This window comes from Neofelis nebulosa, chromosome 8 (genome assembly GCF_028018385.1).
Source record: "Neofelis nebulosa isolate mNeoNeb1 chromosome 8, mNeoNeb1.pri, whole genome shotgun sequence".
NCBI classification, from domain to species: domain Eukaryota; kingdom Metazoa; phylum Chordata; class Mammalia; order Carnivora; family Felidae; genus Neofelis; species Neofelis nebulosa.
Genome location: NC_080789.1, coordinates 59,917,453 through 59,930,251, shown reverse-complemented (window position 1 = coordinate 59,930,251; position 12,799 = coordinate 59,917,453). Strand labels below are relative to the sequence as shown.

Below are 12,799 nucleotides of genomic sequence, written 5' to 3'. Positions count from 1 at the left end.
GTAACTACACATATGACAGAGGTGGTTACTCAATTTTTTTTACTCATCATATTAGGAGACCACAAATATGATCTACACATTTCAGTGCCACCAATTTAACAGTAACTCCGTGATCCATGAAAACCCACTAGCACAGTTTAGAATCCATGAGTAAGAAACCAGTTTTCACAGAAAGGTTAATTGGTGTCAACTAGTATGTGTCCTCCCTACACTTATTCTCCTTATGTCTTTATTTAAGCTCATCAAGCTTTAAAGCATCAGTTTTTAGCTTTGGCTAAATCAGTCTGGTTTGTCTAAGGTTCCCAGGATGTGACCAAAACAAGACCAAAACATCTGATGGGAAAGCTACTTGTGAAACCACAAATGGATAACTAAAGAAGTTCTCTTAATTCGCCCTAAAATTACTCTTTTCTTCTAGAAAAATAACAATCTCAATGTGTCGAAGCTACCAACATTCCTCAAAGATACAACTTAAAACCACCCTGTGACTGAGAGTGTCACCCAGTGGTGACACCAAGAGATGCAGGGTCCGGGTCCATCCGCAACGTGAAATGGGAAGAGCTAAAGCTAACCTCGGAAATGCTTTCCCAAAATATTAACAGCTATGACTGAGTTGTCTCTCTAGTGGTAAGGGTAGGGGGTAAGGCTGGCGGGCGGAGAAGCGCGTGGGAGAATTCGAAAAACTTTTAAATCTGACCTATCTGTGCCTTTACTAACCCTTTAGGTCTCGAAACCCCTGGCTTCTACGGAGAGGCCTAGCTTCTGAGGCCTCTCCTCAAATTTCAAAGTTAGCTCCGAAGGCGTGACCCCACCTAAAAGAAAGAAAAAAAAAAAAAAAAAAAAAAAAAAAAGGAGTGGAAGCATTTTTTGGCTCCTGTCTGAGACCTGGATGGGTGGAAAACACAAAGGTGCCATCTGCTAACCGCAATCGCGGCTCTGGACAACAGACTGGGAAGCATCAATCCAAGGAAGAGATAGGGGTCCTGGCTCCAGCACGGGGCAAAGAGGAGGGGACCATTGACGTAATGCAGCTCTGACGAGAAACGAGAAGGGGGTATAACAGGTTGAAAGCACTTGCACACCCGGTGGGGAAGTGAGACAGATGAGACAACGATGAAGAAAGAGTCAAAACAACAAAGATACCGTAAAACCATGCGGAGAAATGGAAAATTGGGGAAGGCGTAGCGGGGACGTAGGGAGGCACAAAAGAAAAGAACTACGGCGGGAGCCAGAAAACGAAGTGGAAAAGCCTGCAAGGTGAACACGTAGGAAAAGGCGCAAGCCACCCAGCAGAATTCAGTCCCAGCAAAATCCAACTCAGCCCTTCCCCGCCTCACGGTACCTTCAGCTTATGGAGCTCCACCGTCTCCGACGCCATCTTGTTACCCCTCCAGTCCACCAGGCCCCCACCCGCAGCCTCGGCTTCCAGGAGCTCCCGCCTAGGCGCAGACAACCACGGCCGACCAATCGCTGCCACTCTTACTCCCACCTCACACTATCAGCTCTTCCCATTAGTCAACAGCTGACGTCGCTCTCGCTCTTCCAGGCAGCTTTCCCCACCTCTCTCAAAAGGTGGGACAGGGAGAGGGGCGGGTTCCGCACTTCCCGACCGGCGGAAATGGAGACCAATTGCGCGGCTCCATTGCAAACTGCCAACCAATGGGTGGTGGCAGCGCTGATTCTGTTCCACCAATAGAAAGAGCGCAGATGGGCGAGGGCGGCTGCTTCCTGGAGACCGCAGGTGTGGAAGCGATCGCCGCGCCTCGAGCCCCACGGGCTTCTGAAGCCAGCAGGTAGGGGCGGCCGGCCGACAGGAAAGGGGTGCTGAGGAAAACTGGTGAGGGCCGAAAGGTGGGGGGGAGGAGGGAGACAGAGCAGCGGCGAGTTAAATACCGGGAGAGGAGCTCTGAAGAGAGCCTTGAGAACAGCCAATGAACGACAAACGAGAGAGGGAAGCTGGGAGGAGCTTGGGGTGGTTTCATACCAGGGTGTGAGGAATTTAAGGGGGAGGGACGAGATCTGCTTCCCAAACAGACCTCAAGTTTAGAGTTAGCACGACTTCAAGGAGCCAGGTTCAGACGTTCAGAGTCGCCCCTGGACTCGGGGAAAGGGCTCCATCTCTCAGGATGCTGAGCGCAGGTCCCTTCGTAGCTCAATCCAAAAGCCACGGGTAAATACTTGGCAGCGCCCGACGCTTGAAAGAAGGAATTGGGATGCTGCCTGCTCACATGCCAAGGGGAGGAGAGACAGGACGGGCAAGCCCCAGAGGAAAAGGTGGGAGTTAGAAGTTTTATTACCACAACGTTTCTCAGTGGCTCCTTGTTTCCCATGACCTTCTAATGAAATTCTGGTGCATGTAACCTCTCTCTGATTTCTTATAAGCTTCTTCAGGAAAGTGAGATACCTGTTTCCCTTGCTGCTTGAAGTCCCTGCCCAAGCCTAGGCGTGCCCCTTCAAGTTATGGTTGAAGTGCAAGGATCGGAGTAAAGATTACTATTAATGTCTTGAAGAGTAGAGAGGACCCGTCTCGTCTTTCAAGTTTTCTTCCCTAAGTCTTCAGTTTTTCCTTTGTGCGCAGTGGGGGAAGTTCCTTCATTCCCAATAGAGGTCAGGGGATTTGGACTATACAGGAGACAACTTGGGGGAACAAACTCAAAGAGGTGGAGAGGAAATTGAGTAGGACTCCTGCCTGATCCCCCACTGTGGTAGGATGAATGTAGGGGTGGCACACAGTGAAGTGAACCCCAACACTCGAGTGATGAATAGCCGGGGCATCTGGCTGGCCTACATCATCTTGGTAGGACTGCTGCATGTGGTTCTACTCAGCATCCCCTTCTTCAGCATTCCTGTTGTCTGGACCCTGACCAACGTCATCCATAACTTGGTGAGCACTAAACCACACCATTATACCTAACCCAGGCTTTTCCCAACCAAAAGCACCAATTATTTGGGGATGTATGTCTTCCTTTGGGGATCTCAGTGTCATTCTTGGGCTGAAGGACCATTTTCTGCCTCCTCACACTGCCCCCATCCCTCTTCCCAGGCTATGTATGTCTTCTTACATACTGTGAAAGGGACACCCTTTGAGACCCCTGACCAAGGAAAGGCTCGGCTACTGACACACTGGGAACAGATGGACTACGGGCTCCAATTTACCTCTTCCCGCAAATTCCTCAGCATCTCTCCTATTGTACTGTGAGTCCAGGGGGAGAGGTGGGAAATGCTCCAAGTGCCAAGTACAAACACCCACAGGGAAGTTTTAAAAAAGCAGTGGGGCGCCTGGGTGGCGCAGTCGGTTAAGCGTCCGACTTCAGCCAGGTCACGATCTCGCGGTCCGTGAGTTCGAGCCCCGCGTCAGGCTCTGGGCTGATGGCTCAGAGCCTGGAGCCTGTTTCCGATTCTGTGTCTCCCTCTCTCTGGCCCTCCCCCGTTCATGCTATGTCTCTCTCTGTCCCAAAAATAAAAATAAAAAACGTTGAAAAAAAAATTTTTTTTTAAATAAATAATAAAAAAGCAGACTACGCACTTAAACACTTTGAAGATAAGGTATGATCTAAATCTAGGAAGAGCAATAAAGAAATGGAAGACAGTAAATAGATTTTCTTTGCTGTCCCTTTGGTGGTAGGGGAATGGAGAAAGGACTAAGAAAATGCCAAGTAAAACCAAATGGTGTTACACTTCCAGAGGAAGTGAATGAATAAAGCAGAGATTATATAAATCTGTGAAAACTGTTGGGAATGGAAACAAAGGGACTCTGACATATAGGCTTCAGCTGTCATTTGCCACATGTCATTAACAATTAAAAAACACTCTAACTTAATCTCCAGTTAAAGGTGTCATCTGATTATCTCCCCAACCCCAAAGTAAACACTGTTAAAGTGACCGGAATATTTTCAGATATTCTAGGACTACATGCAATAAAACTGGTCATTTAAAATAGAAGAGAAAGTCACTGGAAAGGCATAAATACGGATAGGGAAGGCCAGCTTCATTCAACCCATTTCTTCTCTCCACAGCTACCTCCTCGCCAGCTTCTACACCAAGTATGATGCTGCTCACTTCCTCATCAATACAGCCTCATTGCTCAGTGTACTGCTGCCTAAGTTACCCCAATTCCATGGGGTTCGTCTCTTTGGCATCAACAAATACTGAAGGATGGGGCTGGGGATGACACTGGACCAAAGGGCTGTAACATCCTTTCCTTCTCCATACTGTCTTCTGTATCTTGAAAGCCTGAGAACTATACCACCTTTCCCAAACTCCCAGGAAGAGAACAGATAGGAAAATGGGCCTCCCTGGGCCCAGCCCTGCTAACAGCAGGTTTCTTTAAATCAGGAAAGGCGGGAAAGATAAGGGCCAAATCACTCTTTTTTCCACAGAAGGAAGCCAAGTTTGGGCAGCTTGTTTGGTGATTTAAGTTTTTCTAGATCTTCCACTCCCACTACCTTCCAGCTTTGTTTTACTGTGTATTTTCCTTATAATAAAGATAATTTTTTTTCAGATATGACTACAGTTCGGTCAGCATGAAGGGTTGGGAGATGTCCTCATAGGACTGGGGAAGAAACGATAGTAACTTTCTGTATAAAACTTCTCTAAGGTTTTTTTTTTTTTTTTTATTCCCCTCTCCCTTGGTCCAGTAGGAGATGCCCTTCACTCTCAGCTAAGAGTAGGAAAAGGATTCTCAAGTGAGAAAAAGGGCTCCACTATATGGGCAAAGAAGAAAGGGAAGATACAGGTTGCCAGTTATATATTTATAGAAAGATAATCCCCTGGCTTTAAATAGATATGTACATACAAATATGAACAAACTTAAAAAAATACAAACCCTTGGATCATAAAGGGGCTGCTGGGAGCCCCTTTTTCCTTCCCTCTCACCCAAGGGCAGAGGGCATGAGTCTGCTTTTTAAAAATTATCAGTTTTGGCCATCCCTGCAGCAACAAGCATGAAGTTGGGTGATTACCCACAAGGTGAATGTCAGGAAAAATGTAGAGTTCCCACTCTTTGAATTCTATGTATAATCTCCTATAATTAGGGCTACATGCTTTCTTGTTCTGTCTTTTAACTAGTATGTTGGGGTAAAGGAGGGGGCTCCCTCATGAAATGGGTCAGGAAATCAAATAGACTTACAGTTTTAAAAGAGGGGGGGAAGTGTCATCTGCTCTAGAAGCAAAAGACAAAGGCATACAGACCCCAGGGAAATACCCAGTTCCCATGCTACCATGGGAGATACTGTCCAGCCCAGATCCAGGCTCTAGGTTCTTTGCTCTAGCCACCCCCTATTTCTTTGGTATTGTCTAAAGACAAGTTTCAGTTCCTAGGTGCTGGTGGAGGAGGGAGAGTGGTTCTGGGGCTTCCTACAGGTACTGAGTGAACAATTTGAACTTAAAATTTTCCCTTTTTTCAGTATTTAAAAATAAACAAATCAAAACTCCATCCTGTGCTATACACAGCCCTTTTGACTCCCTGACATTGATCTGAGGAAAGAAGAGAAGGGGTGTCATCGTTGGAAGGGCCTCCTCACTTTCTTCCGCCGCTTCGGTTTGGCTTCTCCCTTGGGTACTGTGCTGTTGGGCTTAGAGGCTGCAGTGGCCCCAGGGCCAGGCTGAGGAGCTGCAAAGAAGTTCCCATTGGACATCTGGCCTGGGGGTACTTGAAAGATCCGGCTCAAGAAATCCTGAAGGTCTGCAGGAGGGGCTTCTGGGGCTGCTCTGAAGGGACAATAGAAAACATAACGAGGCAAGAAATACTGAGTTATATTGTTACCTGTTTATACCTAAGTTAAAGACATACTAAGTCAGTTGCCAGACTTCTTAAAGGTGAGACATCTAGGTGTCCTAAACGGCATGTCGTCTGAAATCATACTCAGAACTAGAATAGCAGGTAGATTGTTGAAAGAAATAACACTTACCTCTGCCGCCCACTGGTGCCTGGAATCCGAGAACCAAATGAGATGTGATAGGGGACTCTATGAGTATCTGGGGAGATTCCCACACGCTGGCATCCAGCCCACTCTGCAAGCATGAGAAGTAATTAGCCAAAACATTATAGTTTTGAGCGTACATAAGCCCATATTTCTAGAGAACAGAAGTATACCTGTGATGTCATACACCTTTCCATCCATTAGCGCAAAATAGGTGATCTTGAGGCCCAACATGCTTGACTCTGCCCAAAAGTCTCCTTCCTCAGCAGGATGCAGTCTATTACACTCAGCACAGTATCTGGCACTTTTAGGTTCCCGGTCCATTTCAAACCTCCTACAACCCAACACAACAACAAAAATTCCTTAATTTGTCAAGCCTACGGTGTTGCTATAGTATCATCATTATGATCACTTCTCAGCCTTTTGGCTAAGATCAAGTGTATAATATCTTTTTTTGTTGTTGTTTGTTTTTGAAAGACAGAGACAGAATGCGGGTGGATTAGGGGCAGAGAGAGGGAGACACAGAATCCGAAGCAGGCTCCAGGCTCTCAGCTGTCAGCACAGAGCCCGACGCAGGACTCGAACCCACAAACTGTGAGATCATGACCTGAGCCGAAGTCAGACGCTCAACCGACTGAGCCACCCAGGCACCCCTAATATCATCGTTATTAACAAAGATGGCTGAAAGATCTAAAATTATCTCCACTCAGTTGTTACATATGCCTACAAACACCCTTACCCTCAGCCTTCTATATTAAATCTAAAAATAACTACTTTTTTTTTTATTGCTAATTCAAATCCCCAATCTCTTGATATGATGGCAAAAGCAGAAACCTCAGGGTCTTTTTACTCATCATCTATATCCCCCAACTACCAGAAATACAAGGAGGTCTTTGGCTACCCAATCCCTAAGTTGTGGCTGTCCCATTCCTGTCCTATTTCATACCTATGCTTTCCCTGGCATCGGCTGCACATCATAGTGTTCATTGCCTCTTTGAGGTCATCCTGCAGCTTGGACAGAAACTCATTCACCGACCGGCTCAGTTCATTCTCTGCCATTCGTTTCCTAAGAGAAGAAAGCCTTTGTAAATGAGAGGGTATTGAGCAAGGGACAAAGGGAGATGAATATTTTAGCCTCTTGAGGCTCCTGGCCAGCTAGAAAGATAAGCAACCCCAATTCCCTCCACCTCAGAGAGCCTCCTCCAGCCACAAGTCCAGGGACCTCTACTACTGAAGATAACTCATTTACCCCACTTTCCTATTTTCCACTTACAATTTCCTATTTCCCACTTACATCTCATATTCCTTCCGCCTTTCAGGATTGCTGACAATGTCCCAAGCTGCCCGCAAAACCTTGAAGGCCTCCTCGGCCCGGGGATGATGATTTTTGTCAGGATGAACCTACCAAGACAAAGATTTCCTCACAAATCCATTCCAACTCTCTCCCCATCTTAGGTCAAAATAACCTCTTATCAAAGTGTTCTCTTTGACTACCCTTTTGGAGAGTCAATACACCTAGATAAGTAATTGCTCTAGCTCTGCAAATAGTTATAGGATCAAGACCCAGGTCTGTCACTATTAGCTATATGACCTAGAATATTGTATCTATCACGGATTATTGGAAGTATCGAATGAGAATACACATGATGTACATAGTACAGAATTTGGCATTAGGGTGATCCACCATCTCAGTGTGCTTGGGATTGTCCCAATTTTAGCACTGAAAGTTCATGTCTCAGGAAACCCTCAATCCCAGGCAAACAGGGATGTATACGCTACCTGGTATACATATACTAAGCCCTCACATTTTAGCTTTATCATCAATCATAAAGAATTCCAAGGATATTATATCCTCAAACTCATTCTTTTTTAACTAGAAAATTCTCATATATACTTCCTACAACAGTTTGCCTTTCTGTCCCAGAAATGAAATATAGCATATTGTGATCCTCACAGGCCTTTTACCCACTTTTCAACCTTTTCTCTAGGACAAATAGTATCCTTACTTCCTACAGCTTCTTGATTGTTCCCACCCTTATTTTCCAAAAGCACAGAATAAAGCTAGTCTCCTGATGATGCCAAATAAATAGAATGCTGCTAAATCTCCCACATATCCAAGCTTAGAGAACAGCCTTTTAGTCATGGTCACTCTGGGGCCTCATAAGGGCAGTGAGAGGTTCCGTAAAAGAAGCCCACAGACACTGGCCCAGAACAAGGAAGAATTCTTACATGTGTTACAGGTGTGTTGAAGATTGGGGGACTTAACTCCATCTCTACTCCAAGAAAGCAAGTTGAAAATGAAAAATTTTGTGACAATATTTCCCAAGAGAGGATTATCTGCTAAAAGACATGAAAGTGAGGGGCACCTGGGTGGCTCAGTGGGTTGGGTTGGGTTGGTTTGGGTTTGGTTGAGCGGCCAACTCTTGGTTTTGGCTCAGGTCATGATCTCGTTGTCATGGGATCCAGCCCCATGAGCCTGCTTAGGATTCTCTCTCTGCCCCTCTCCCGCTTGTGTGTGCTCTCTCCCTCAAAAAATAAAAATAAACTTAAAAAAAAAGAAAGACATGAAAGGGAGAAAAGAGCTCTACTACTAGTATCGAACTGAGTGTAAGCTGTTGTTCCCCACTCTTAAGAATATGGCCCCGTCTATCCACTAAGGGGCATCAATTTCCCACCAAACTAATTTAGTCCTCTGCTAAGTTACACACCTGGTATATTACTGTGTCTTGAATAGTTAATGGACACCTTGGTTACTCATTCCTATTTGGTGTCATGCAATCATTGAGGTAATTTACACACCATGATTTTTTACCAGTCCAGTTCCATACACTCAAATAGGCCCCCAATGGAATTTACACACATTACTTAATATTCATAATATAGTTTAACTTACAGAAAATAGCAATAATCATCACATCTAAAAATAATTACCTAATATCTACTAATAGCAATTTGATTGCATGCTCGTGTTAAACCATTTCCCTGAAGCATATGGGGCATCACAACTGCCATCTGTACCACGCCCCCTTATCAACAAAAGCAACCCTATCTTGGGGTGCCTGGCCAGCTCAGTCATTAAGGCAATTGTGACTCTTGATCCCAGGGTTGTGGGTTCAAGCCCCAAGTTGGGTGTAAAGATTACTTAAGGCTCGCTCAGTCAATTAAGCATCAGACTCTTGGTTTCAGTTCAGGTCACATGATCTCACAGTTAGTGAGATCAAGCCTCGCATTGGGCTCTGTACTGGCAGTGTGGAGCCTGCTTGGGATTCGCTCTCCCCCTCTCTCTCTGCCCCTCCCCTGCTCACACTCTAAATAAACATTAAAAAATAATTTAAAAAAAACATACAACTGTATCTTCACGTATGACATACATATGCACACGCCTCTCTATGGTTTATGCTCTGTTCTCTTTCCTTTTCCCACTCTATATCGCTGGTCCTGAAATACGTTTCCTTTCACCTGGTCCTGGAATAATCACATGCATTTCCTGAACTTTCCCACTCTAGGTCCACATTTGCCTCTCTGGGACAGATAGCTGGATTTCCCCATGTTCAAAAAACCCTCTTTTGTTCAAGGTAGAGGAATTGACAGGCTATCTGACTAGGCCTTTTCTCCACCCTAGTTAGAGGGACTTCACCTGGAAATTCCAGGGTGAGTGGTCCAACATTGAACCACTAGGTTCATTTCTTTTTATTAAGAATCTCATGACAATAAACTTAAAATGAAGGGAAAGTCAGATCCCATAGTGAAGGGGAAAAAGTCTTTATGACTGTTTCCTAAGAATTAAAGTTACTCCAGCTTCAAGTTGACTTTTTACTCTGCCTTCTCTTTATTCTACTCTCCCTAAAATTGGAATAGAAAATAAAATTTAACAAAAGAGGAAAAGGAAACAGAAGGGAAGAATACTCACCATCACTGCCAGCTGCCTATAGGCCTTCTTCAGTTCAGTATCTGATGCTGTGGCTTCAACCCCCAACACATGGAAAGGGTTTAACTCATCCTCAGGAACCCCAGCCATGGTCAAGAGTCGAGCCACTTCTTCTTCAGGCTGGCAGTAGCGACCACCAGCTATAGGTGCATTCCCCTGCCTGTCAGTCCTTGGCTTGACCCAAGGCAACTCCAGCCAACCCCACTGAAACATTTTTACCAACTGTTGCCATGGCCTGCTATCTCTCAGCAGAATCAGGCAACGCTGCAGGGTGGGAAAATCCAGCCAAGAAAAGAGCCAAGTGGCTTTACCCCTCCAGCCTAACCTGTCACCCAGTCCCACCAGAAACCGCCAGCCCAACTGTAGACAGCCCAACAAGAGGGCCAGAGCCAAGAGGAGCAAAGCACCCAGTAGCCTAAGAAAACGGGTTAATAGCCCTGCCCCATAGCAACATCCTTGGCTCATAAATTGGAACATCACCTGGGCCCAGCCCCGCAGCCGCCCTGCCCAGACTCCCACCCAGACTCGAAAAAGGTCCAGATCACTGCCTTTCAGCTGCCTGCATGCATAGATGAGATGGCCACAAGTTTCCACATACTCTCCCACCAATACCAGCAGTTCAATCAGCCACCAGAAGCCTGCCTGTCCAAGCTGACACAGTTCCTCTGCTCCCCATAATCCCAGGCCTCTGCGCTTATCTGCTTGACTTCGTTTCCGGCCCAGCCTATGTCGGCCAGGGGACCTGGGATCTCTGCGTCCACCTTCCCGAGTATCCTCCTTGGCTGGAATGCGGTGCCGCTGTCTCCGGGGTGGTTTCTTTCCACTGGGCACACGTGAAAAATCACTGGGGAACTTAAGAGTTTCCTCATCATCATATTCCTCTTCCAACTCTTCATCTTCCCCCAAAACTGGAGAGGTACAATGGTGGCAAAAGTTGCTAGAAGAGCTATCTCCTCCCTCAGAGTAAGGCCCTTCAGGGATTCCAGGGGTTCCCTGGCAGTTGCAAGCAGATGGAATGGAAAGAAAAGAAGGGTTCCCATCCTCCTGGTACCCAGCCTCATTCTCTCTTGAGAGTTCCTGGTCCACTCCTGACTCTTCTTCTGAAGATGCCTCACTCTGATCAGGGTCCTCTCCATCCCTAGGGGGTCCTGGACCCCTTGGGGGGCCATGGCTTGGATCCGACCAGTGGGCTGGGTTTGGGGGCTGTGTGTACTTAGGACTAGAGTGCTCTGTGAGGCAGCGGGTACCATTAGAAGCAGGCCTCGCTGAGTCCCTGAGTCCTGAGAATGAAAGTATTTCAGGGTCCACAGAGGATCCTAAAGTCCTGAGGGAGGCGCCACCACTGTGGTGGGCTCCACACAACCCTCTTTCTCCGGGGTGCTTCTGGGCCATGACCCCGGGGCTTCCTGAGGATTTTAGGTCACAGCCATCATGGTAAGTTCTGAGGCCTGTAACAAAGGTATTAAGGTGGGGATGATCAAGTATAGGACACAAAGAGAGGGGCTAAATAATCTTAAATTGGGGATACAGTTAATGCACCCACCTCCCTTGTTTTCTCAGATTCTTCTGGAGCGTTCGTTGTCCCCAGCAATAAGCAAATACTCCATTAACCACAACCATGCTCCCTCCCCTCCTCCAAATCCCCTTAGTTTTTCTTCTTCCCCCAGAAAGCTACAAACCAAAATTTGGGAAAGAGGGAGGTACCGTAAAGGGTGTGGTCCTAGGGTTACTCGTGGGGGAAAAAGGGAAAGACGACCGGAAAGGGGTGCCGCAGGCTGCCCGAAAGGGTGGGGACCTCGCGGCTCTTAAGAAAAACCTGGGGGACCGAGCTTAGGGTTGCAGCTGAGAAAGACAGCTGAGGAAACCCTTGGGCTGGGTAGAGGGGGTAAAGGTAACGTACCGGAAGAGCGGCGGTAACTCCTCCCCCTCCAGCAGCTGGGCCTAGGGCCAGGGGGAGCTACGAGAGCAGCTCCCCCGGCTCCGCCTCCCGCTCACGCTCAGCTTCCGCCTTCCGTCCCAGCCGTGGCCACCGACCTACGGTTACTTCCACTTCCGGGGTCACCAGGGAAGAGACGGGAAGGAAACGAAAAAGCGGTTGGCGGAGGCGCGAGCCAGTCCAGCAAGCGCTGAGTCAAATCGGAGGAGGCGGTCCTAGGGAAAACTGGCCCCTCCCCTTAAAGGGCTCTCTGCTGCCGCCCTCCGAGTGCTGGAGTCCTATCCCCGCTGGCTGCACCGCTGGTGGGCGCTGCAGCTGTGCCTGCGGACTGGGGGCAAATTTTCAGTGTTCCTCTGGCTGTATTCTTGGGCTTTGTAGAGACTGGGAGATAGAGGATAGCCACCGAGCCACAGTCTGTTTCCTTTGCAGACAAAACCAGGGAGCGTAGAGGAGCCACCGCCCCGATCCTTTCCCTGCTGCCTGTAGCGAGGACAGAGGACCTTTTGTATCATCCGGAGGTGGAGCGGCGGGGAGGACGCCCCGGGCTAGCCCCCACCCTGGCCTCCCTGCACTGCCCCTTCTTTCCCAGCAATCTTCGGCCTCCCCAGCGCCAGACCCAGCTGGCGAACTGCCCGGTATAACTACAGCTCCCACGGCCCAGACCCACCCCTCAGGACGCAGCTCCCAGGCACGGTCACGGAGCGGTTCCAGGCGACCAGGAACGTAGCTCCGCTGGGCTCAGGACCCGAGCGGAGTGCCAAAAAACACTGCACTCATCTGCATGCTGCTTTGCGTCTCATTTGCATACCGAGCTGCTCTCGGTCGACGTCGACACGCGCCCCCGCCCCCACGCAGACCAGGCTTGGGTCCCCTCTCTGTCGGTCCCCTCCTCTGCACACGCCTCTCTCGTTAGTCCCCTTCCAGACCCCGTCTTGCTCCGCAAGTTTTTCCGCCCATGAGCCCCTCGCCGGCGCCCCCAGTCCTGTAAAAGCCCCTTCCCCGGGTCCCCGTCTC

General features: G+C 48.0%; 3 protein-coding genes across 8 annotated transcripts in view; 1 reads left to right on the top strand and 2 right to left on the bottom strand.

Moving 5' to 3' along the window:
- Nucleotides 1-1,531, bottom strand: part of SARNP (SAP domain containing ribonucleoprotein) — a 56,615-nt gene extending 55,084 nt beyond the window's left edge. For both annotated transcript variants that reach the window (XR_009265621.1, XM_058742449.1), the window contains exon 1: nt 1,343-1,531. Coding sequence is in view for 1 of the 2 variants with exons in the window: in XM_058742449.1 (XP_058598432.1) it covers nt 1,343-1,378 (36 nt within the window). In the remaining variant the exon portion in view is untranslated. The remainder of the gene's footprint in view (nt 1-1,342) is intronic.
- A 105-nt stretch (nt 1,532-1,636) lies between these two features.
- Nucleotides 1,637-4,500, top strand: ORMDL2 (ORMDL sphingolipid biosynthesis regulator 2). 2 transcript variants are annotated; one of them, XM_058742450.1, is made up of 4 exons: nt 1,637-1,793; nt 2,710-2,884; nt 3,044-3,195; nt 4,017-4,500. In XM_058742450.1, exons 1-4 carry the CDS (start codon nt 1,660-1,662, stop codon nt 4,150-4,152), a joined length of 597 nt encoding a protein of 198 aa, XP_058598433.1. In that variant the 5' UTR covers nt 1,637-1,659; the 3' UTR covers nt 4,153-4,500. The 2 variants fall into 2 exon arrangements, with proteins under 2 accessions (XP_058598433.1, XP_058598434.1); XM_058742451.1 differs by having other exon boundaries at nt 1,661-1,793; nt 2,383-2,884.
- Nucleotides 4,501-4,730: 230 nt separating this feature from the next.
- Nucleotides 4,731-12,757, bottom strand: DNAJC14 (DnaJ heat shock protein family (Hsp40) member C14). 4 transcript variants are annotated; one of them, XM_058742439.1, is made up of 8 exons: nt 12,453-12,757; nt 11,750-12,265; nt 9,832-11,297; nt 7,216-7,322; nt 6,868-6,987; nt 6,095-6,255; nt 5,910-6,012; nt 4,731-5,709 (listed from the first exon to the last, which is right to left on the bottom strand). In XM_058742439.1, the coding sequence occupies exons 3-8, from the start codon at nt 11,239-11,241 to the stop codon at nt 5,499-5,501; spliced, it is 2,112 nt and encodes a 703-aa protein (XP_058598422.1). In that variant the 5' UTR covers nt 11,242-11,297; nt 11,750-12,265; nt 12,453-12,757; the 3' UTR covers nt 4,731-5,498. The 4 variants fall into 4 exon arrangements, with proteins under 4 accessions (XP_058598422.1, XP_058598423.1, XP_058598424.1 ...); XM_058742440.1 differs by having other exon boundaries at nt 11,750-11,898; XM_058742441.1 differs by lacking the exons at nt 11,750-12,265; nt 12,453-12,757 and adding an exon at nt 11,393-11,743.
- Nucleotides 12,758-12,799: the final 42 nt, after the last annotated feature.

Coding starts and splice junctions, on each gene's coding strand:
- DNAJC14 (XM_058742439.1), bottom strand. CDS start 11,241: ATGGCCCAGAAGCACCCCGGAGAAAGAGGGTTGTGTGGAGCCCACCAC. Junction 7,323..9,831: donor ATAGGCAGCTGGCAGTGATG/GTGAGTATTCTT, acceptor TTGTCTTGGTAG/GTTCATCCTGACAAAAATCA. Junction 5,710..5,909: donor GGCACCAGTGGGCGGCAGAG/GTAAGTGTTATT, acceptor TTGTCCCTTCAG/AGCAGCCCCAGAAGCCCCTC.
- ORMDL2 (XM_058742450.1), top strand. CDS start 1,660: ATGGGTGGTGGCAGCGCTGATTCTGTTCCACCAATAGAAAGAGCGCAG. Junction 1,794..2,709: donor CGGGCTTCTGAAGCCAGCAG/GTAGGGGCGGCC, acceptor CCACTGTGGTAG/GATGAATGTAGGGGTGGCAC. Junction 3,196..4,016: donor AGCATCTCTCCTATTGTACT/GTGAGTCCAGGG, acceptor TTCTCTCCACAG/CTACCTCCTCGCCAGCTTCT.